The sequence below is a fragment of the Stegodyphus dumicola genome, chromosome 9, assembly GCF_044657685.1.
Source record: "Stegodyphus dumicola isolate Sdum_Otavi_A_Nest chromosome 9, ASM4465768v1".
Taxonomy (NCBI): domain Eukaryota; kingdom Metazoa; phylum Arthropoda; class Arachnida; order Araneae; family Eresidae; genus Stegodyphus; species Stegodyphus dumicola.
The window spans coordinates 18,288,727-18,314,822 of NC_140776.1; the positions used below are offsets into that span (position 1 = coordinate 18,288,727).

At 32.5% G+C, this 26,096-nt stretch overlaps 1 protein-coding gene across 5 annotated transcripts in view; it reads left to right on the forward strand.

Moving 5' to 3' along the window:
- The window catches only part of LOC118192095 (cell adhesion molecule Dscam1-like), a 1,228,438-nt gene that overhangs the window by 254,423 nt on the left and 947,919 nt on the right, over positions 1 to 26,096 (forward strand). For all 5 annotated transcript variants that reach the window (XM_085823258.1, XM_085823260.1, XM_085823262.1 and 2 more), the window contains exon 3: positions 14,312 to 14,473. In XM_085823258.1, the coding sequence (XP_085679384.1) occupies positions 14,312 to 14,473 (162 nt within the window). The remainder of the gene's footprint in view (positions 1 to 14,311; positions 14,474 to 26,096) is intronic.

The following is a 26,096-nucleotide window of genomic DNA, read 5'->3' on the forward strand; positions in this document are numbered from 1 at the left end:
TCTGCTTGATATAAGATTCTTAAATTATCACCCTTGCAGTCACGTAATTTGTCATTTCTGGAGAGATACTATCACTGCTGGTGGCAGATATTTTTAACTATCTTTCAATTTAGAATTTTAATTGCTTCATTAGAGCTACACAATTTCAAATAAATTAACAAATTTCAAAATAATTTATATTCTTATTTTGTTTTAATATCAAAACTAATTGATATAATTTGAAGAATATCTAATTGGTGCAAGTTATGATATATCAAAAATTTTATAAAATGCCTATTTTCATCCTTCTCCTTCCTTCTTCTCTTTCCTTCTTCTTTCTTCTTTTTCTTTCCGCTTTCTTCTTCTACAACTACTACTATTACTACTTCTACTTCTACTAAAAACTCCTACTATGATGTTACTCACCAAATTTATCAGTTCACAATTTTTTTTCACCCATTAAGGTCTTTTATAGACTCACCGTAGGTTTCCTCATCGTTTACAAGATAATATATATTAACAATAAGAATTAGGCACTTCTGATTTTGATAAGTGTCAGATGCATTTCATAGATTAGAATAACCTACATTTATTTTAATAGAATAAATAAATAAATTAAATAATAATAATAATTTTAATAGAATAAATAAATAAATGTAGGAACTTCATAGCTAGGTTAGACTTATGAACTTATTTTTAGGCATTTTATTTATTTCGCAATCTGCGAGCTAAAGTTTTATGCAACAATATTTCGCAATCTGCGAAAATAAATTATCTTGGCTTCTTGTCAATTTAATTCATCATTTATAATGTGATAATAACAATTATTTGCACTAATAATAATTTTATTACCCAAGACTCGAATGATACGTAAGGAGAGCTTCTCTTTCGTTATCTTTAAAAACAAAAATAAATCTATTTAACGATAATTTTGTTTTTGTATGTCTGATGTTTCTAGTTGAAATAATCCTAATCAAATGAGAACATCGGAGTCACTTATGTAGCAACCACATAAAACTAATTATTTTCCTGACTTTCTGTATCGAATTAGTTGATTAAAAAGGTAACATATGCTATTTGTATTTTGGAAGAATAAAAGAAAAGCAATAAAAATGTCATATATGTTTACTTATATTATCGAAAAGAGCAGAGATGAATGAAATAAAAACATTTTAGCTATCATTAAAGCTTGCTAATAAAACAATTATCCATTGTTTTCCAATGTTTACATAAAAAAAATTCCTCCGTTACTACAGTTTTTTAATATAACGTTTAGCCATTCTTTTTAAATTTTTGCATCATTTAATCGTCAGAATTTATCTAAACTTTTACATTTTATTGTGAGTTTCAAATTTATTTAAAATCTTCAAAATCCTACATTTGTTCTAAAGACAAAATTTAAGGTACCCTAATTAAAAGATGATTCTGTTTAAACTGAATCTTTTTAAAACAACCAGCTACAACCAACTTCAATTCGGGTTCAGTTCGTTAATTAATTTATAATTCTTACACTGCAAATAGGGTAGACTCATAAACAATGAGAAATATATAAATTTAAAAAAAAAATTAGCTTTTTAAATATTTCTTTGTGTGTATTCATATTATTTGAACATATTTCAGAATAAGTCTCAGAATTAATGCTCAAAACGTCTGAAACTCTAAAACTCAGTTCAAAAGGTCTCAAAGTGAAGCCCCAAAATTAGTACGATATTAAAACACTTTCGAAACGTTTTAAGTAGCAAAATAAATAGTTTCACCAAAATGAGGAATATCTTTAACAAAATATTTAAGTCATTAGAAGCAGTCTACAGGAAAGCAATGTGTATTATCTTCAACAGACACAACAGGATTACGGTTTATAGGACAAAACAAAAATAGGTCCCCCTTCTCTAATTTAAATTCATCAGATCAATAAGGGAAGATGGAAAGTGTCATGTGAAACAGCAGAATACAAAGGCAAAGCAGGGGGGGGACCATAGTACTCAAATCCTAACCTCGACATACGAAGCTATGAAGACACACCGAGAAACGTAACTGCATGAGCCGTAGTAAACGGGAATACATCCAGGAGTATATCACAATGCTCCCCTCTCATATTGTCATAATCAGAATCACTATCTCCAGATTAATTTTTAAATACCAGTAGACACTTCATACATCAGATCACACTGGAAAACGGAACTACGAATCATCCATCTTAAGCTGGAAATCTATGAATATACTCAGGAAACAGTTTCTTATTAAATATCAGTAGACCTCGAGCATTTCTATTTTAGTTGATCTCGCACATTGCTACATCATTCGAAACAGAATCTCCAGATTTTTCAAGCTCGAACTGAGTCCTCTCTGACGCCCTCTTTCGACTCTTTTTCTTCCCTACATAACAGACTTAATAACAAATTCGAACACACACACTTTGTAAGAGTATATTTAATTTTATCACCCTCTGAGAGTCGATCATTTTTAATTACCTTCCTCGCACACACAAATAAACTCAATCCATTTACTCTATTCCCTATTTCTCTAAATTCGATGTTGTCTTTTTCTCCATAGTTTCATTTCGTTATCGCGAAAATGAAATTATTTTATTTTTCCTCAGCTCTTTTCCTTACTTTTGGCTTTCTCTCTTTCAAAATCATTTCTATGTTATTCCCCTTTCCTAATTATTAATCAAAATTAACTTTTGACATAACTAAGTCTCACGTGCTTTTATATCATATAGCAGATCCCCCAGCGTTTAATTTGCTGATCACTGGTAGTTCGGTCCGAGGTTCGAATCACGCAAAATTACTGGCTGCTTTGGCGTTTTTGTGTTTTTCCCCATATGTAACGTATATACGAGCCATTTCCCTTTGAAAGTCCTCCACAAAGGCTCCCTTTAGGCAAAGAGCCCTGGAGGCTTTACTATAATCATAATCAATATCACACCACATTTACGATAGCCTACTAGAACCATGCAAAGGAAAATAAAATTGTGCAAATCGCCTTCATTCCTTTGCTTTGAGAGAAATACTAATGTTTTTTTTAACATTCCCGTGCACCGCAGGAGACTAAGGTATTACATAAAGTGACACTGAGGAAATTATTGGCTCGATAAGCAGATTATCTGCTTTTTATTTATTTTCTAAGCCTGTCGGTAACCCTAAAGAAAACTTTTGCTAAACATATTAAGAAACCTTTTTTTCAAAGCTGTCTGCTTTTACAACATACCAACATAGAATTTATAAAGAATGTCTTTCCTGCAACTTTCAGTTTTTCTAATTTCAGTTATTCTACAATCAAAACCTGAGAGACACGTTCATGTCCAATTGTTTGTAACGAGCCCCATAGATCTGAAATGATTTACTTATTAGAACGACAAGAAGTATCCTGGACGCCTAATCGATATAGTGGTTAGCGACGCTGATTGCTGCAAGGGCCAGGATTCTCAATGCCGAAGATGGCATGTATGTTAGTAAATGTATAGTTGTCTGTGCGGCTTTTCAATAGCAGGGACTGCTTCACGCAGTCCCTGCTATTGAAACTTGCCTAAATGGCCAGACGAGTGGAATAGAAACGCCACAGGACGGAGAAGTATATACGTACATCTATAGGGTCTCCCCGAACAGACATATTCCGCCTTACTATACCACTCACTTTTTGATAGTCCACGACCCCTTTCCCTCTTATCTATGCCGTTATAAGATTAGAGATTATGCATCTTCTGAATGTGGTGAAGAAGACAGCCCGTCCCACTTTGCATTTAGCTGCAATTTATTTAAAGATCAGACTCAGGCAGCCAAGTGACAATAATAAGTGCATGTGGTACAAGAGCCTCCAATATAATAAATACGCAACCACCCGGCTCAAAAACATTATTGACAGGTGCGAAGATAAATACTCTTAACAAAGGCAAGCAGTTTTAGCACAGTTCAATAAGGGAATAATGTTAATGGATATGAGGGATAGCCCATTTATAATTGTACAAATATTATAGAAAATTAGAATGCTCCATGTCTATGGCAGTACACTTGTGTTGTGCCGTGGTGCAATCCACTGTTTAATGCGTTTACAACACTGAACGTGCCTTGTAATATATAAGTAATTGTAGTAAATATTGGTAATTATATTTTGGAAATTACACATTAGTATGGCATTTGTAAGGGTCTTTTAACATTTTAGCAATTGTGTAGCTAATTATTTAGTAGTTTTTTGCATTAGTCCGAGGTTGTGCAATAAGGTACAATAATTGTTTAAACTTTAGCAATTGTATAACCGTATTAAGGTACTGGACTTTTTATATTTGTATAAGGTACTGGACTTGTTATACTTGTATAATGGACTGAATTCTGTAAGATGAATATGTATTTTTGTTTTAGTTTATGCCAAAAAAAAAGGGGTAACTGAACAAAAATATTAGTATGTAATCAGGATCGTATCTATTTAAGTTATGCTGATGAAAAAATGTGCATAGTAATTGTATATTGTAATACTGATTATAATATGTACTAGATATTGTAAGGTGCAATTATCTAGTAATGCATCGGTATTCAATCAATAAGCGGATAATGAACATCATAACTGTATTTGTTAATTAATGCACTTCTGTCATTTATCCGTAATTGTACTATTTGTAGTATACTTGCAATTGTATTAAATATTGGCAACTAAGTAATGTACTGACATAACACATTCGTATAATGTACTTTATATAATGTACTTGCGAGGTTTTTTTTTGTATCATGTGCAATAATTTATTGTATTATGTGCACTAATATTATAAAATATAGGTATTATGTGCAATAATATTATAAAGTATAGGATATTGGATAAAGTACTATATACTGTAAGGTAAATTTGCATGTATGTAATGTATCAGTATTTGAAACAGGTTTTAGTATTTACCTAGTACTTTAAAAGTACTCGTAAAGAAGTAGATTAATAAAACAATGTACTTGTACCTGGCTGTATAATGCATTTCTATGTAAAAATACTGCTGAAGAAGTAGATTGATAATACATTGCATTTGTACATGCTGTATAATGCATGTCTCTAATAATATGGTACAAGTTATTGGTCTGTCATGTACTGGTAAATGTATAGTATTTAGGTACAAAGTACATTAGTTTCATATGATGTAATCATTTTTGTATAATATTTTAAAAACCCAGTTATCCTTTAGTACTTAGTCAAGAAAGTATAAGCATTTATTTAAGAGTGTATTATGTATTTGTATTATGTGATTGCGTCATATTTTTGGATTAATATTTTATATTCGTATTATGTATTAGTAAGTATGCATGTATTATGCACGACGGGTAAGAGCTTCGGCTTCCTAAAATCCGCAGTGCAATTAATATTTTCAAGGACCTTAAACTGCTGAGTTGGTAACCAATTCTGTACGCATTGTGTAATACTCTGGGACGGAAGCCAACTCAGAGGAGTTTAGTGTCTGTGCGGCATGGAGGTATTCTAATTATGCGACGAGCCGAAAGACCTCTCGAGAGGTTGCTGGTAATGTAAGAGGAGTGGGAAACCCTCAGATCCGTTTCCCCCGGCGCGCTGTCCATCTACAATGTGGGGGGGGGGATTGAGAAAAGTCGTAAAATCACCAGCATGATGCTGAATGTTATTGCAAACGACAGGCGTATTCTTGCACTCCTTACCACGAATTTCGTGGGCTTGTTATGATGTTACTGTCAGATAAGTGACATAAGTCACAACAACAGCAATAGAAGTATTCCGTGTTTCTTCATACGGAACCAAACGCAAGTTGTTTTCTCCGCAACTATTTTCTATATCGAAACTTTTCTTTATATCTACTTTTTTTGGCTCCTGTAATCCTATCCACTATCACATCAAAATTATCCGCCTTTCTTTGAAAGGGAACAGAGACAAATTCATCAGAATTACTTGAACTTCTAGACATCAGAACTACTTGAACTGCTATATAACGAGTTTTTTTTTTTTTTTTTTTTTTTTACTCACTCAGTTCATACCATAAGCAGTCATCATATTGTAAAAAATTCCTGGTTGATTGGTGTATATTATTAGTGTCCTGGTTGATTGGTGTACGTTATTAGTGGCCTGGTTGACTGGTGTATCTTATTAGTGCATAAGCTGTAGAATATTTTTATGATAATTAATCCCTAATCTTTTTATTTGAACTGTACTATTAATTCTACTTTTCGTTACCTCTCACTAGGTCGTAAATGAGATACGTATGTATAATATCTCGGTTCTTTGAAGTTATAGATCTTTGGCAGTGACGGTTAACTTTTTCCTTGTCCACTACTCTGCTGCTTATGCTGAAAGCGTTAACGTTATTGCTGGCCAAATAATAAGCGCACGTTTTATTTAGATTTGAGTCAAGCTTGTTAGATTGTTCACATAGTAAATCCTCAACAACAAATAACTTTGAATTTTTCAGTTCACATTTATACTACCTGAAATTCAGCAAGCTGCGGGGATTTAAATTGTAAGCAAAATCCTTGGCAGAGTTAGGTTTAAAAGTTTAAGTAAAATGATATATTGAAACCTTTTCTGAATTTGGTATTCTTTTCACAAACTTGAAAGTCTTAGCAAGGTTCAAGAAATTATGTTAGTTAAGGAATGAAACTGTATATAAGGTATTTCTCCCGCCTTTTTACCATGCCTTCAAGGTGTAAAGGTCAGCACGTTCGGCGCGTATTCGAGGTGTCCGAGGTTCGAGTCCTGGTGAGAGCATTGCACATTTTTTATGTCTCCTGTTTCCAAGAATACATAATGTTTCTACACTGGCGCCCGAATTGAAAAATATGGTAGATTATGATTCTCCACCACAAGTGTTCCCTAATCACCAGTCGCCCTTTAAATGGGGAGTATATATGGTATTTCTACCAACTTCTTAGCAGCCTTCGTGGTGTAATGGTCAGCACCCTCAGCGCCTATTCGGGAGGTCAGAGGATCGAGTCCCGGCGAAGGCTTTGCACATTTTCCATGTCTCTTGCTTCGAAATTACCTAATATCTCTACAACTGTTGAAATCTAGATGACTGTTGAAATCTAGATGTTTATGATGCGACGAACATACGGCAAAAGAAAAAAATCATAAGATCTGCACGTATTTATTTATATGCAAACAATACATTATCTAATAATGTACATAAACTGAAAGTGATTTTTATATAATAAGATTTTCTTGAAAGTTCCATACTTAGACACTTACAAACGTAAAGTTCCATTCCGAGTAAATATGGAAGCAACAAATGAAGCAGACATAATACGTTAACCAAAGATAGATTCATGAGTAAAATCAGCTTTGTATTTCTAATCTACATACTAGATCAAAACAACACTCGCCTCTCTACTTCTTCCTAATCTTATGGGAATTATTAGAGGTTATAAATTCTTACGATAAATAGCTAGCGTCTATAACTCTCAATTAGTCGGCCATCCGCGAAAATAAGTGTCATGAGTTATGGTTCTGGGTTGAACAAATACGATGCCGGTCATGAACGTCTGGTACCATCGAATGATACATCGAGACATTAAAAGCATTTTGGTGTTCCTAATTTAGTATCTAGAGAATGCAAGGTTTCCTGTAGGTTTCTGTAATATCTTTTGTTGGTTATGTTTAATTGTGTTCCTTTATTATCACTGATATATTGTTAATCGGGCACAATGAATAATGACGTAGTTACAGAATACATAGGGAAATATACGATAGGGAATTACATGAATACTGTTTCTATGTGATTTCAACCGTAACAAAATAAAGTAGAGATTGTGTACTAATTAATAAGCCAATAAAAACGCTATTTAAAACTGATTTATAAATTTTTTCGGTATTTTGTTTTAGTTTTTGTTTAAGATACCACTAAAAAATGTTTCATGCAGGAAGCACGGCTCATCAAGAAAGGATTTAATATAAATTTTAGCGAGCAAAAAAGGATAGTGATAAATTTAATGAGTATATGTACCGCATAAATTTAATGAGGATATGTACCGCTATTTATATTTTAGCTCTAACAAAGAAAGAAAAACTAAGTTGAAATGAGGGTGTAGATATGGATATGGCTATGACGGTGCTAAGTGTGGTGGACACCCATCCTTTAACCATTGGGAATGTGGGTGCTGTCCAGGCTCACTGATTATCCAGATAATTACACTCCACAGGGTTCTTAGGCGGTCTCGCCAAGTTGAGGAAGAGAATTTCATTATAGCAGTTACTTTATAAGGTATTTTCTCTTTCCTTTCTGCATGGCTTCGTGGTGTAATGGTAGCACACTCGACGCGTCGAGAGGTCCAGGTTCAAGTCCCGGCAACGGCATTGCTCATTTCTCACGTCTCCCTCTTCACTATATCCTAATAGACTCTATAGTGGCGCCCTAACTAAAGGCGGTTAATGATGATTCTTCACCACCAGGATTTGGAGATTGGGTTCTCTAATGCTCAGTCGCCCTTCAAAAGGGGCAGTGTTAAAGATATTTTCTCCCTCCTTTCTTCATGCCTTCGTGGAGTAATGGTAGCACACTCGGTGCGTATTCGAGTGGTCCAGGTTCGAGTTCCGGAGATGATATTGCTCATTTTGCTTGTCTTCAGCATCAAAATAACCTAATGACTCTACAAATTTAATTTAATGTTATTTATGTCATCCCTCTAGAAAAGCAACTTCGTTTATATGTAACTTAATCTGAAAATAAAGACTAGGAAAAAGGACTATTTCTTGTCTATCAGCTAGTAATTATGTTAGCTTAAGATAAATTCTATAAATAGTAATGCAGTTGTTACCGACGGCGAAAGAGAAGACATAAAGTAATAAACTAGAATTTTTTAAACAGCTTAAAAGAAATTTCCGGGAAGTACTTTTCTTTTCGTTTTGTGGATTTCGTATTTTGGTAAAATAAAGAGTACTGCCACTTGCGAGAAATATTTGTTGTAAGCAAGTTATTCAATGAAATAAAATTTCAACGTTACTTAAATAATTACGATTTTCTTTATTGAAGAGCCTGCGAAGTGATGATAATTTGCGATAAAATACTGATATAATATTTTGGATTAATGATATATTAACTTTTACACTGCTAAACTAATCGTAACTGTTTAGATTAAAAAATTTTGATATTACTGAGAAACCAGTATACAAAAATCAAATAACTTTTTATTAATTTTGTGATATTTATGCATCTCTAATTTTTTTAAGTTTGTTTATTTTTCCTAAGGGTTAATTCATTAATATATAAGATTATAATCCGGATTTTTCAGATGCAATTATTTTAAAATCAGAATGTTATAGCGTTACTCAACATGCGGAGACGTTCTTATAATAAATTTAAACCAACTCACATCTATCCGATGCTTCCTTGCACTAGCCTCAGGAATCATTCTTTAACTAATTTTCGGTATTAGATTAAAAATTTGTTTACATATTTCAGAAAAGAGAATCGAAGGCTAGCTGTGTGACCTGAAAAATGTCGTACATTTGTAGATTAAACTATATTAAAATTAATATAAATATCAATATGTAGAATTAAAAATCAGTTCTTATCCATCTGGTCTTAATTACGTTAAACATTCTTGTGTTTTTATACTAGGATACATACTTAAAAACAATTTAAATAAGTTACATTTGGAAATTAATAATTAAATATATCATTAAATGGTGCTACTTTGGTAGACGCTTACATGGATTTTTGATGATTTACTTTGGCGCAGTTGTTGGCGCGGTTTTACAATCGCCAGCCATCTTGAAAAACGCTGTTTTTACGTATTTTGCGCATAGTAAAGTATTCGAAACTTTAATAAAATAAACATCGTTAAAAGTAATGGATTAATTTTTTGTTGAAAACTTTGTTTTTAAGATGGCAGGCAAATGTAAATAAATACATTTACTACGAGTATAAAATGCTAAAGTAAGGTTAAATTATTACCTTCATATAACAAAGAAATAGAATAAAAAAAAGTTATAAGAACATTGCGCCAAAGTTCAAACGGATTAAAATATTACGTGAACTGAATATCGAATTAAAAACCATCATATCAACGTTTAAGAGAATTAAAATATTACTTAAAATCAAATACTTTAAAATAAGTAAATAAGAATGCTTCGTACACTAGAGCTTAAATGACAGCAATTAGTTTATTGACGGTAAAAAAGGAGGAATGTCTAATACATTTTTTACCGTTACAGCGGTTAGTTTTTCCACCGTGACCACAATACCATATACGGCCGTCCTTAGAATCGGCTCTTCTAACAATCTTCATCTGTGATCTACATTTCTCGCACTTTATTGAGAAGCAAATAGCGAGGTTTCCTCCAAAAATTTAAAATAAATTTCCTCTGACCCTTGTGGCAATTTATAAATAAATCTTTCATTAGGAAAGCCAGGTTGGCCAAAATAAGGTCTCAAGGGACAATTTTTTTATTCCGATACCAATAATTCTTGGTACTTACCAATAACAACATTAATCTTGGAAAGGGACATACATATCCGTTTCCTATGAAATCTAAGGAATTCGAAGAGATGATTAATAAAATGTTAAAATGGCGCGGTAATGCACAAATATTCAGTAACCAATCAGGGAGCTGATTACATCACGCCTAGAATTAAAATTATTTAAATAATCATATATAATAAAATAATTTTTCAAAAAAACAAAATTCAAAATTATGTTGCATTTTAATATTTAACAGCCATATATAATGTTTAAAACATTAGATTAAATTTATAAATATTAAACCAGTTACTTTTAAAGCAAGGTGACGTCATTGATTACATCATCCACAACATAAATTATACAAAATATCATAAACAATAAAACTTTATTTCAAATAAAAATGCAAAATTAAATTGGTTTTTAATATTTAGAAGCCGTAAATAATATTTAGAGCACGGAATTTATGCATAATAAAACGCATTATATTTTAAATAAAATGACAACAAAGTGTCGGTTACCATAAAATAACTTGTCCAGCAATGGGTTTACCTTAAGTCGTATGTATCGCTCACCAAAAAAAAAAATCGCCAAAATCCGCGCAACCGTCTACCAAAGTAACACCCATCAAATAATCAAAAAACATTAATAGCGTATTCAATGTAAGTATGGTGTAACAGTAATAATTTCACAAAATATGTATGCATGCGAGAAAGCACACTAATATATCTGAATCCGACAGCATTTATGATCCCCTTTCCTAATTTGAAGAAAATGTGTGCACATAATCAATAAATAAGGAGACACGAAGTAAGCAAAATTGAAAAGCTAAATTCAAACTCATCACATTAAGCCAAACATAAGGTAATAATCTAATTCTAATCATAACAATAATCTAGGGTAATAATCTAATTCTTTCTTTAAATATTGTTGCGTGCGTACGGGTTCGTAATAGATTGCATTCACAAGTTTGAAGAAAAGTTAATAAAATTAATTTTTTTCACAAGAAGTGAAACAAAATGCTGAAACTTTTCCTCACAGGTATTCGCACAATATCACAATATCACACAGTAGTTATATTTTAAACTACTAAAACGTTAAATGTAACACAATTCAAAGTGCAGTGAAAGTTAATCCGATCTCAAAATTACAGCGGCTGAGTGAACAACAGTAACTTAGTAAACAACTGCACTGAGACGTTATTCTTCGGCTTTTATAAGCTTTTTAATCATTCACGATAAGCTTTTCGTAATTTCTCGAGTTTCTGGAAAGCAAAAGAGTAGAATTACAGTTACAGCTTACACACATTTGCATTATTTCAATTTAAATATAAATTACGAGATATATATTTATTAAATGTGCGCGCCCCTGAATTTTTACTGCTTCGGCGTAGCTTTCTCTTAAACCTCGTCACGTGCTGCATTACACGGAGATATGAAACAATTTTAATTAGAATTCTATTACAAATAGCAAACTAAACACAAAAACCGTAAAAATATATTAGTTTAATTATTCTACTATTTGACATATATGAAACACGGTTTTATCTTTTTCTTTAAATTATTCCGTATTTTCATTTAATGTTTTCGCTATATATATTTCTGCAGCAGAAACAAAAAGGCTCAAATTAGAGCAGAGATGCATATTTTTCTCATATTTCCATACTTGAGCTGCACATATTTTATAGCGCGCGAGATATTTTTTTTTTTTTTTTTATAGTGAGCAGTGGAAAAACATTGCTTTTAAATTCTAAATTGCTGAGATTTTTAATCAAAAGTTCATTAAATTCATGCAAGAGAGGAAATAAATAAAAAAACAATTACGAACTTCAAAATTCATTAATTCTGGACACAGAAAAGCAAGGATTTTTGTGGAATAGAGATTTCAATTGAGTTCAGTGTTCCTCCTCCTGACGAAGTGGCATTGAAGTTGATTAAATTTCTCTTCTTTTATATTCGCATTTCTTTATTTCAAAAATTGCCGAGGTGTTTGGTATTCGTAGGGAGGTCTAAGTGTCTGTTTAAAATTTGGTGGCTGAAATTACCTCCATTTCTCCCCAACGAGGAGAAATCATAACATACTTATCGCTCACATCACATGAGCAGCTGATATACAGCTCATGTGACATGCTCATATACATGAGCAGCTGTATTATATATTAAAAAGAACATTATTGTGAAATAAAATTACATGTAGAGTTAAAATATGATTAAAATTAATGTAAAATTATCGATACCATTATTAAAACTTATATATATATATATATATATTTAAAATTGCTCAATTTATTAGACTTTTAAATAATATATTGCTTAACTTATCAGAAATGTTATAGAGTGTATGCACTAGCTTTGCTGCTGGCAAAGGCAGCAATTTAGAAGTTCGCATTAATAACTAATTCTGTGGCAACATATCTAAACTGGACTATTTTACTCAATTTGGTACTACTTTGGTAGACGGTTGCAAGGATTTTGGCGATTTTTCTTTTCGCGAGCGATGCGACTTATGGTAAACACGTTGCTAGACAAGTTATTTATGGTAACCAATACTTTGTTGTCATTTTATTAATAACATAATGCGTTTTATTATGCATGCGTAAATTCCGAGTTTTTAATATTATTATGGCTTCTAAATATTAAAACTCCATTTAATTTTGCATTTTTGCTTGAAATAAAAAGTTTATTGTTTATGATATTTTATGTAATTTTATGTTGTGGATGATGTAATCAATGACGTCACCTTGCTTTAAAAGTAATTGTTTTAATAGCAATAAATTTAATCTAATGTTTTAAACATTATTTATAGCTGTTAAATATTAAAATACAAATTAATTTTGCATTTTTTTTAAAAAATTATTTTATTATGTATGATTATTTAAAATCATTTTAATTCTATTCGTGATGTAATCAGCTCCCTAATTGGTTACTGACTATTTGTGCATTACCGAGCCATTTTAAAAATTATTATTCATCTCTTGGAATTCCTTAGATTGCATTTTTTAAAATTATTTTATATATTTTTTTCTTAGATTACATTTATTAAATTATATTACATTTTTCAAATTTTTTTCATTGATATCTAATTTATGATTCCGATTATTTCTGTGGTACTCGTCAATCAATATACGACAGGTTAAATACTCAAAAAAAATTTAAGTACATATTTTTCTTTTACTTTATAATTGTATACTTCAATTTTTATTAAAATAATTAATACACTTTTTTCAAAAATTACCGAGATATTTATTGTCCCATATGTTTTAATGTTAAATAATTATATCCTATAAAACGTATTTTAAAGGATTTGAGTTTAAGTAATATTTTAATTCTTTTAAACGTTGGTATGATGTTGTATGAATTCGATATTCAATTTAAGTAATATTTTAATCCAATTAAAGGTTGACGCAATGTTTTATAGCGTTGTTTTTATTCTATTTATTTTCTATATAAAAGTAATAATTTAACTTTACTTTAGCATTTTATACTCATGGTAAATGTATTTATTTACATTCGCCTGCCAGCTTAAAAAACGACATTTTAAACAAAAAATTAATCCATTATTTTTAACGATATTTATTTTTTTAAGTTTTGAATACTTTACTATGCGCAAAATACGTAAAAACAGCGTTTTTCAAGATGGCTGATGATTGTAATAACCGCGCCAACAATTGCGCCAAAGTAAATCGCCAAAAATTAGTGCAACCGTCTACCAAAGTAGCACCTAAATCATTGCTTTTACTTGTCTTATGTTTTAAAGTAAGCAATTCTGAATCAATTAAAGTTCGGAATAAAATTTTGAACTAGCTGCTGGTTTATTTATTATAATCTGCGATATTTTATTAACTGTAATTTTGAACTGCAAGTATGTGTAGCTAATAAACCTCTTAATAATTTTGAGTACATGCGTAATGTAAAATTGGGTCTACTTTTCTTTTTCAGTGATCCGTGTCAAGTATGAAATTCGAACCTATGATGATTTTGTCGTCAAAGGTAATACAGCGGTCTTGAAATGTTATGTGCCCTCTTCTGTGAAAGAGTTCGTGCCAGTGATCTCATGGGAAACGGATGAGGGTTTCACAATACAACGCGGTTCCAGTGACGGTGAGTTAATCACTTTGAGTTTCATCTTTCCAAATAACTTAATTCTCTAAATTTTATGATAAAAGATAATTTTGAAATGACTGCAAGATGAAGTATCTGTCTGCTTGGGTGGAATTAAGCGCTTCAGTTTTAATTGGAGTAAATACTGGGTATTAAATTTAAACCTCAGTCTGCGAATTCTGATTATTGTGATCTCGCCCAATGCTCTGAATCAGTAATTAGACTCTCAGCGAAGATTAGTTCTTAAATTCATCGATAACGCGCGCAGTTCCACAAATTAGAATGTTTTAGAATTGCTTCGTTATTATGGAGGATTTATAAGATTAGCTGTTTATCTCCTGATGTGAAATAGGGAATCGGAATTTTGATTTATCACGAAGCATTACTTCTGAAATTTAATATTCTGAGAAATAAGGCATCCACAGAATTATTATAAATTTTAGAAATTTAATATTTATCAAGTTAATTTTATTAGAATTCTTACGGGTATCTATAAAATACTTACCTTTGAATTTTTATACTTTTAAAATCGCAATTAATTCATAAGAATGCTTTTTTATAAAATTAGGTTGCCTTAACAGATCTAATTTTCTTTCTTACCAAATTATTTTCATATATATTAGCCAATTTTATGAATTTTTTTAACTTATTTCAAATTTTTGCTTTCGTGTGCCTTGTTTTTACTTCCTCGTATGATGTAAAGGGAATATTGTGATAGCGAAACTTTTCGGGTACCATACTTCAACAAAAATATCCATTTTTTCCGATATTGAATGCATTTTAACGATGTTTCTGAGTGATATCTGTACTTAAAGAGAGAATAAAGGACTCTTTTCCCCAAAAATGTTTTTAAAATGGATTCAGAAGAGAGATTTTCGTGACGTCTGTACCTATGTACGTACGAATGCCCATATCTGGCATAACGTAAAAACGGGCAGACTAAGAATTTTGAATATAAGACTGCTATAACACGTAGTTGTGCATCTCCTTTTTGGTTGCAGTCAGCTGAACCAAAAAGCATATAAATATATATATAAAGTAAGAAATTAAGACATAAGTTTTCACAAAGACCAAACATTGAAACTCAAAATACTAAATTTCAAATCTTTTCAAATCATTCTGTCATCCACATTGCTACAGTCCGACACCATTCTAAAAGTTGGCGTCTATGCTGTCGGGTCAATGGCAGTCTTCTTAACGGAAGCCGTGAGTGGATTCCATGTTTAACCAATCGACGAGAAATGGTTCTGGTCGACACGGGAACATTCAAGGTATCTTGCACATGCTGCTGAATCCCGGTACAAGTGACTTGCGGGACCGCCACAGCTTGTCGGCGGATGCGTCGATCCACGCGTGCTGATGTCATTCTGGCTGCACCTACACCCCTCCTTCTTCCCACATGTCCTTGTTCCAACCATGTTCGCCATAGCCGATGCACCGTGCTCTCATCCTTGTGGGTATCAGCTGCGATTTGAAGTACGGACCAACCCGCCCTTCTCAGTCCGATCACCATACCCCTTGTAAAATCGTGTATCTGCTCGAAGTGCCTTTGTTGACGGCAGCCTGGCGTTCTTTCCTGGCGTCCCGGAGGATAAGCCTATTACACTTATCCTCCGGGACAAAAACCAAATTTCTTGATAATTCGTCTGGCAGAAATAACGACACGAATATTGCCCATTCTGCACGTTCTTTTCCTTATATCTTACTTCACGTGCATCGGAGAGCTATGCATTTCACATCATTCGCATAACTCAGTGACGTGCGTCTACTCTATAATTTGCATAAATTTCTGACAACTCCTTCTTGGTGTTGCATTTTCAATGTCGAGCAGTGTGTGTATATATATATATATATAATGTTGTATGATTTTAAATTCATTTAGTGCGAAAACAAGTTACTACTACTTGCGCAATTGCTGCAAAGTTAGTTAATAATAATTTAATTCCTAAACAATATTGATTAATTGATTATATTATCTCCTAAGTTTAATTAAAGTAGAGTTATTTTAAAAGAGTGAATCCATACCGGTAAGTTATATTTTGAAAGATGTTTTGAAGTAACTTGAATGTAAAATGTTAATAATGTTTTAACGGGGACTGGAATTAAATCATCATGAAGAACAAAATTTCAATTGTAAAAAGAAAAATTAAATTAAAAACATGTAATCATTGTCATTGATCGGAAATTAGTTCACTTTTCAAGAGGAACAAACCAACTCCCGTTCAATGAACAATAATTAATAAAAGTACGTAAATACGAAGGTGTTTCGTCTTTATTCGAGTTATAAAGTAAAGCCAAACCAGCAATTCTAGTCAAGCCAAATATTTACGCGAATAGAAGGGATTACGAACCAATGCTGATACTCAAAGAACTTGTTCTTATGAAGCATTTTAGCCAATTCAATTTGGAGTAAAAAGCAATTTCTGTAGAGAAATCCGAAAAACTCGAGTAGCCGACCGACACCCTCAGGTTTATGCATTTGAGTTCTATATTATTTGTAAAAATTAAACCTTGGAAATTGTGATTATGAAATAGAATTCAAAGTAAAGTTGAAATAAACATAGAAGATTAAAAAAGATAAAGAATGAAAACTTTGTAAAAACAAATCAAAAATAATATAAAAATAATATAAAAAATATAATAAGAACAGTGAATGTACATGAAGATATAAAAGCCAGAAAAGCTATTAAGTAACTTACATTCTTTCTAGTGGGGAGTTGACAAAGTGTTCTCTTTGTGTCTGACTCATAAGTGTAGGGTATCCGAAAATTCTTAGCGGCAGTGGGGGCTTTTAATCGGTAAGACTTGGGTGCAGTAATTTATGGTAGTGGGTGGGACTCGGAATTCTTGAGGGATGTATTATGTGGAGTTCTTATTTGAGTGAAACCGACTGTTAAGATTTTTTTAAAATACTAGTGAATGGAAATTAATTAATTTCTGGCTAATTGTCGTGTCGCAATGATTAAGAATTTAAGAAAGGAAAAAAGGAATTTTCACTGTCCAAGAACTATTAGACAGACTAAAGTCATGAAATAGGCCCATTTTTTTTAGTAACAGCATAGTAGCAGCATAAGTCTGAAGACAATTAGGTTTTTACAATATATACAACTGAGTAATTACACTATATACAAATCCTTCAACTGATAGTCATCCAACTTATACCGCCATATTGAATGATCTAAAATTCACTGATTTCAAAAATAAGTTTTTCTAATACCTGCGCAATAGATGCAAAGTAAGAGAATAATAATTTATTTGCTAAAGAAATATTGATTATATTATCTCCTAATATAAATTTAGTAGAATGTATCAAAAAAGAGTGAACCCATCCTCATTCGCATAACTCAGTGACGTGCGTCTACTCTAAAATTCGCATAAATTTCTGACCACTCCTTCTTTGGTGTTGCATTTTCAATGTCGAGCAGTGTGTGTATATATATATATATATAATGTTGTATGATTTTAAATTTATTTAGTGCGAAAACAAGTTACTACTACTTTGCACAATTGCTGCAAAGTTTGTTAATAATAATTTATTTCCCAAACAATATATATTGAATGATCCAAAATTCACTGATCCATGCGTAATCAGTTTTCGGAAATTTAATTCCGAAAATTGCGTTTTAAAGTAACTTGAATGTAAATCGTGAAAAAAAGTTTTAAGCGGACTTAAATTTAAATCGTGAATAACAAAATTTCAAACTTTGAAAGAGAAATTAAAATTAAAAAGCAAGTAACTATCGTTATTGATCGGAAATTAGTTGACTTTTCAAGGGGAACAAACTAACTCTGGTTCAATGAACTATAATTAATAAATGCGAGGGTGTTTCGTCTTTTACTCAATTAAGAATGATGATGACAAACTAGCAAATTGAGATAGGTCAAAATTGTAGTTCCGTGAAGTAACGGGATTTATAATCAAAGTAGTGTACCAAAGAACTCATTCTGAATGAAGCATTTTAGCTAATACAAGATTTTTTAGAAATTTTGAGTAAAAAGGCAATTTCTCTAGTAAAATTTACAAAGTACTTGAGTAAATATTCACCGACACCTTCGCTTTTATGCATGTTAATTAAAGACTATTTTTATAAAAATAAACATAACAAACAGTAGTAATCTTAATGGGAATTATGAAGTAGAACTTAAAATACACTCATGTCCATAAATTAAGGATAATGCAAAATCAGGCAAAGGAAGAGTTAGAAGCAAAACAAATTTGACTTATTTGTAAAGCTTATTTATTAAACAAAAGGTAAAGAGCAAAAAATAATGCTATATGTTTGATATTATTAAAAAATTAGCGATTTCTTCTCCCTGGAGCAAATTACAAAAAACACCTATTTACAAAACCAATATATGATTGTTATACATATATGGTTGGTATGATTGTTAATACATTGTATGTCTCCCAGACGATGCAATACAGTCCGTACAACGCCTAGGCATACTGAATATCAAATTATCGATCTGATCTTGGGGGATATTACACCACTCAAAAAGCAATACTCTCAGAAGTTCCGGTAGACATGTAGGAGGAACTTGACGGGCTACAACTCGTCGGCCAAGCATGTCCCACACGTGGTCTACTGGATTCAAGTCCGGTGAGAATGCTGGCCAGTCCATACGGCTGATATCCTCCGGTTGAAGGTATTCGCTTACGATGTTTGCACGGTGAGGACGGGCGTTGTCATCCATAAACACAAATTGTGCGCCCATGGCGCCCCGAAACAAACGTACGTGTTGTTCCAGAATGACATCCCGATAGATTTGGCTTGTCATGGTTCCAATTTGAACATGCAGGTCAGTTCTGGAACCCAGAATAAATCCACCCCAAACGAGCACTCCTGCACCACCGTAACGGTGTCGTTCAATGGTGTTTTCTTGGTGGTAAGGGGTACCTGGAGCTCTCCATATGAAAGTCCGGCGAGAATCAGAATGCAAGCTAAACTTAGACTCGTCGGAAAACATCACACATGCCCACTGTTGCGGTTTCCACAATGCATGCTCTCTACTCCAGGCTAATCGCAGGCGACAGTGAGTTGCAGTAAGTGGAACGCATCTGACAGGTCTACGAGCATATAGAGCAAACTGCCCTAAACGTCTGTACACGGTGTGCCTTGAAATTGTCGTACCAGTGGCTGAAGAGAGCTGACGAGACAGGTCTGAGGCTGTGCTCCGCCTGTTTCTTTTGGCCTTAACTGCCAAATACCGGTCCTAATTCAGCGTTGTAAGTCTGGGGCGACCTGTGCTGTAACATCTACTCACAATACCGTCATCTTGGAATCGTTGCCAAAGCCTGGAGATGACACTCTGGGCAATTCCAAGTTCGTCTGATACTTCCAGTTGGGTACGCCCACATTCCAGACGGCTGATAATTCTACCACGTAAAAAATCATCCAAATGCGTCCTTTGTGTCATAACTATTCGGTTATTGCACTGAAATGCTTATAAAGCGCCTGCGAGCAATTTTACTTCTTTACCTGTATTCCTTATATATCACTCTGTTACACTTTCGTCATTGTGACGTACCATCGGTGTCATCTGGTTACTTCCTGAAATTTGCATATGATTCTGGAAGATGTGTGTAGTGATTTTACAGGTGATATATTTAATTTAGATTTCGATTTCAGCGTGACTCCAAATTATCCTTAATTTATGGACATGAGTGTAATTGAAATAAACATGAAAAAAATAAGAAACATAACAATGCTATCTTTGCAACGTATACCCACTCTGTTACTCGTGTCGGAGAACTCAGTCTTTATTATTATATGTTGGTGATTGTGCGTTTTTTGCTTTAAACATGATTGAGTTATGTTGTTCTTATGCTCCGTTAAGGTTATTCTGCTTTTAGTTAATCTGCATGCAACAGTTGTAGAATTTCGAACAGTTTAAAAGCTTGTTAAGTGCGAACTAAGCCTAAAAGAGTAGCATTTTTTGTTTACATTTGAAACTTAGCAGGACAGTGGATTCAGTTTCTGAACCATAAGTGTCTTTTTGCCGAGTAGGACCTAGAAAAAATGAAAAGTAAACCAAAAAAATGAAAGTAAACTTTCATTTTTTTTGCACCGAAAATTCTAACTTCTTGCCGGCTGATCGAATTGCTTGTTTTTGCGTAGAAAATATAATTAATAATTGTAAAATTGTTTTTTAATTGTTTTAACTGAACTTAGTGTTTTTCGTTTTACTATATTCTTTAATTTTTAATGAAGATATTTTGAGATTTTATGTATTTTTGTCTTGCCGCGAAGTGAGAACTGAGAACTTAATTCATTGAATGAGAAATATAATCTCTAATTAAATTCGACGAAATAATTTTAAATGAAATTTATCAAAAATATATAAAATGTAATAGCCTGTACAGAGATGGCATGTGTTGTCCACGTCATTTTTAATAATTTGTCTGAATTATTTTTATGAGTTTTTTTTAATCTTTTATATTAAACATTGAAATGTTCTGGTATTACAAAAATTGTAATATTTTAATTTTTATTTAAATATTTGTTTATCAGTTTATTTACTTATAATACTATTTTCGAAGTTACGTATAGTTTTATTGATTACTGAATATGTTCATAAAATTAAATTTTAATACAGTCGAGAATGATGGGCTTAATGGATTCAGCGTAATGTTTAGTTAAATTAAACGTTAATTCCTAATAATTCAGGTTGTAAACAAAAATAGCATTTAATTTAGATAAATAAAATCTCGAGATTTCATTTTATTATTCACTTCAAGTGTAAACTGGACTGTTTTCTACATTCTTAAGAGTACACTTTATCCTTTTGCCAGTAGTTATAGACTAGATTCTTGCATTAGTTGTGACACAAAAATAAAGAACTTGTTCTTAACTGCTATAATAATAATAAAATACTCGGAAAACGCTACTACTACTACTACTACTACTACTACTACTACACTACAGACCAGGCTCCCGTCCTGAGGTTAAACCAATCGAAGTATAGCTGTAGAGCGGCTTTTATATTAAGTTCTAAATCAAATGTTACAGTATCAGTGAAGTGTTTGTTACAGACATCTTTGCAGAGTATTCTGCTACAGAAATATTCGTTACAAGGTATAGTGCAAGTGCACGTAGAGTGCGAGAACACCAAAGTTGAACAAGGTCAGTACAAAGTCATTAAATGCCTTACAAAGACGTTAGTTATGACATGCAGAACAGTGTTATTACATAGTCATTACTGATCATGTATAACATAATCATTTCTGAGTATACGAATATATATATATATGATAAATTACAAATAACATATATGCATACAAATATAAGAAATATAAATAATGTATGATAAAAACAATGGGTAGTAAGTAAGCTACCACTCAGTACATAGTTATAGTATAGACAAAATGCTCATTTCTCTTATACAGAGAAATCTCGTACTCAGAAAACACTGCATGTTGCGTTAGATATTAACTGAAAGATTATTCTACTGTAAAAAGAAAGATGTATTGACAGCTGGAAGAAGCTTTCGTTTCGCATTAAATGCGCATGAGGAGAACTTATGCCTTTATTCAAGTACAACAGGAATTAGTCTTCTCGGAAGTCAGACATTAATTAAGGCTCTTAACCTATCTTAATATTTAAAGAAACTTAAAAACAAATATAGCTTAATTTGTACTGTAGAGTCATTAGAATATTTTATATTGGAGACATGAAAAATGAGCAATGCCATCGAAAGGGACTCTACCCTTCACCTCTAGAATAAGCGCCGACTGTGCTACCGTAAGAGCACGAAAGCATGCAGAAAGGAGGGATAAACTACCTTATGTAGTCCTTCCCTTTCAAGGGCGACTGAGGTCAGGGTATCCAATAGCCAAATTTCTTGATTTGGGAGACTTTAATAATGTGCAGTGTCCTTGCTGGAACACGAACCTGGACCTCTCGAATGCGCGCCGAGTGTGCTACTGCTACAACACGAAGCATGCAGGAAGGAGAGAGAAAAATGCCTTTCCCACTATTCAAACCTACATTCAAGTAAGAAAAACAGAATTCCTGTACCGGGTCAGTGATTAGTGATTCCGACTGCCTTTCCGAAGGGCTCAGGTTCGAATCTCGGAGAAGACATGGAATTTGTAAATGTATAATGTCTGTGCAGCATAGGGACACTTTAAATATTCGGCGAGCCTGAAGTTCCCTAATGAGCTTGTGGTAGGATAAGAGGTGTCAGAGACCCTCTGACGCGTCTTTCCAGTCCTGTATAAAAATTGGGGGTGGGGGGACTGAGCTAAAATCGGGCTGTCTCCCGATAATAGTGCTCAAAGCTCTTGACAACGACAGGCGAATTTTACTTCTTGCAACGAGGAATCTCGTGGGCTTGTGCTGAATTTTTTTTAGATAAATGCCAGCAGAAGCCTGACAAGTGAGATTGTTAACAGCAACAGCTCCCTTCTGTAATGAATTTGCTTGAGGTATGACCTAGCATTAATAAAGTTTTCATTTATAGTAAAATTTATGATCATTCAAACTGGTTAATTTAACAAATTAAAATCGCAATTTCATTCCATACCCACCAGCGGTCGAGCGATAAAACCGCTGAACACTGGTAATTCCGTCCTCGTCTCGATTTCAGGCGAAGCTGCAAGCTGCATTGGCGTTTTCGTGGTTCCCCCATGTGTAACGTGCAAACGAGCTATTTTCCATTAGAAAGTCCTCCACGAAGACATCTCTCTCCTTAGGCAGATAACTCTACTATGCTTTGCCGTTTTTAACAAAACCGAAACCTTTAATTCCAAACTAAATACTACGTTTTCCCAAAGTCAGAAATTAGTAATAGTAGTATTTTTAAGTGGCAAATATATTAATGTAAATGAAGGTTAGTGATAGGCAATGTTAGAAATATAAAATTTTAATATTACAGTACACAATGTATGGTATATAACACATGTCTGATACGCTTTTTTGAGCATTTTGGTTGGCTTTTATGGCCTAGTTGCCTTGTATTATGTTTAAACTTATTTTTAACCTATTGGCAATTTGACATATGCGATACTTTAATACGTTTTTGATATTTTTGTATAAATTTTAAGATTTTTGGTAGTCTTGGAATTATATTTTCTGCGTAATTTTTAATACTTTGTACACATCATTCAAATTTCATGTTACGAAAAATGTGACATTTATTAGTATTAATTTTAATGTAAAATTGTTGTTACCCATAATAGGAGCATTAAGTGGTTTCAGCTTGCAGAAAAATAATTGAATAAGTAGAGAGATTAAGTTTGAAAGGAAAGTTTTTATCACCTCTGGTGATGGAAAGAGGAAAAGTACATTAACGTTTATTAATAATTTGTACGACCTTTAACACACATTTATACATGTGTGTTTACAGTCATTTGTTAAGCATTCCTTTTTCTGCCACTAAGTAGGAAGGGCACAGCATTTTAGACTTTACGTCAAGAAATGAAAGAGAAATCCTTCACAATAGTTGTTTTCACTCAGAAACGAAGCTGAAACGCAAAAGTAAATTGACCTGCAGCATTTTACCCGAAAAAAACATGCTTTATTTATTTCTACTCGAAAAATATCCATCCCGATATTTGACATTCTATTTGCATCCAGAAGTTTTTGACTCTTATCTTTTTTTCTCTTTTTTGCCAAAGGTATTATTTTTCCGCAGAGTTTAAACATTATGAGAGATTTATTACGGAGCTTCCACAACAAGTCCTTGGGCTACTACAGTACAACAGAACTCAAACTTTGAATAAAAACTCGTCTGGGACAAATATCTCAGGACATAGCCTCGGGTCTTGACAAACATATACGTTTTCCTTTGTGAGTGAAATCTCAAGGGTTCGTTCCCAAATAATTCTGGGTTAGTCTGTGGGGAATTGCATTGCAGGGCTCAGTCATTTGGCTGACTGCGAGAAAGGACATACGAGGAAATGTTTGACATGATATTTGGCTTGTGGAAAACGTGCAGCTACGGAGAGTTATTACGGGGTACTGTTACAAATAGTTGCATTCAGTACTCGGACAAGGAAATGGCCGTTTACGAGTTGCAATACATTAGGTTTCACAATTCGAGCTCTCCGTAGCATTTCATATAGGAAGAACATTATCTGAAATGGCAGATACCTCAAAAATGCCCCAAATATCTACTTTATTTATGTATTTATTTTCAAAGACATTCATTCAATATACAAAAAATAAGTACTAAATAAATAACAAACAAACAAATCTCAAGATTTCAGATTTTAAATTACGTCTAAAGGGACTTTTTTTTAACATTTTATCTGTTACCTTTATTTATTAAATACCACGTTCTTCCGCACTTAAACCATAAAATTCAGTTCAATCTCTCGCTTGAATTCGATTAACTAAAGCAAAACAGACCAAAAACTTGAAGATTGAGCTGCAATTAGTAAGTCAGTAATCGTTCACTAGCTTGAATAAACTAGCTTACTGAACCCATGCATGAGAATAATGAATTTTTAACTCTATTTTTTTAAATTTTGAAGACTAATTTTTAAACACGTGATTTTGTAAGATTTTGATACTTTGCAAGAATTTAAATAACACAATTTTAAAGTACAGTAATATAAATAAATAAATTGAAATACATTTACTTCCATAACTAGAATTACATGCTCAGAAAACAATTATTAAGTATTTTATTATTGATATACTGATTAAAGTACGTATCATTTTCCTGCATTAAATTTATTTTTAATTAATAAGTATTGGTAATGTACAATATTAAACGTTGTAAATGCATTTATTAGTTTCACCCATTTTTTGCCTTTTTCTGCCGGTCTAAACTGGCTACAACTAATTCCTGCCATCTTTATGGCAAAATCTACCTGATCATTAATCTTAATCATAATTAATTATGTTTCAATTAGTGTCAGTCTGGTGAACGAAGCACGTTGTAGCAGTTAAAAATTTTATGAGAAATATTTGACCATTTTTTTCTCAATACTTACATATGCTAAAAAAATAGTAACCATGAGATATAAATTCACCAGAATCTGTTTTTTCCGTCATTAAATACCATATATAAATAATCAGCAAAAATGATAATGAAAGGTTGACGCAAATACTTATGGAAATAAGAATACATGCATATTTGTAACATTGAAATATTCATGTACAAGTCAGAAATATTAAACTTCCAAGCTTAAAGGGGAAGAATGGCAGTTACAGAAATAATGAAAATACAATTTTAATAAAAATGGTAATAATCTGAAATGGGGAAGATAAAAAAAACCTACTTGAATAATTTTAACTCGCAGTCAAAGATTAAGCGAAGAAATTAAATTTTCACTTCCTTGCACGAATTAACCCTCTGAGTGGCCAGGGTATTCGCTAAGAAAACACAAATTTCCCAAAACTACTATGAGAACAAATTATGATTTTGATTTTAACGTAAAAACTCTCCTAATACTTCGTACCTGGATTTGTGTACTTTTGATATATTGCCTTAGGTTTTTTGACATATTTTAATATGCACGTATATATACGTTCTTACAGCTATCACAAAAAAAAATCTAGTATATATACGGCCTTGCCGCTTAGAGGGTTTTAAAGAAAGTATTGTAATTGCGAAAAAAATCGGGTATCATATTTCAACGAAAGTGTACATTTTGAAAGCTCTCGAAGCCATT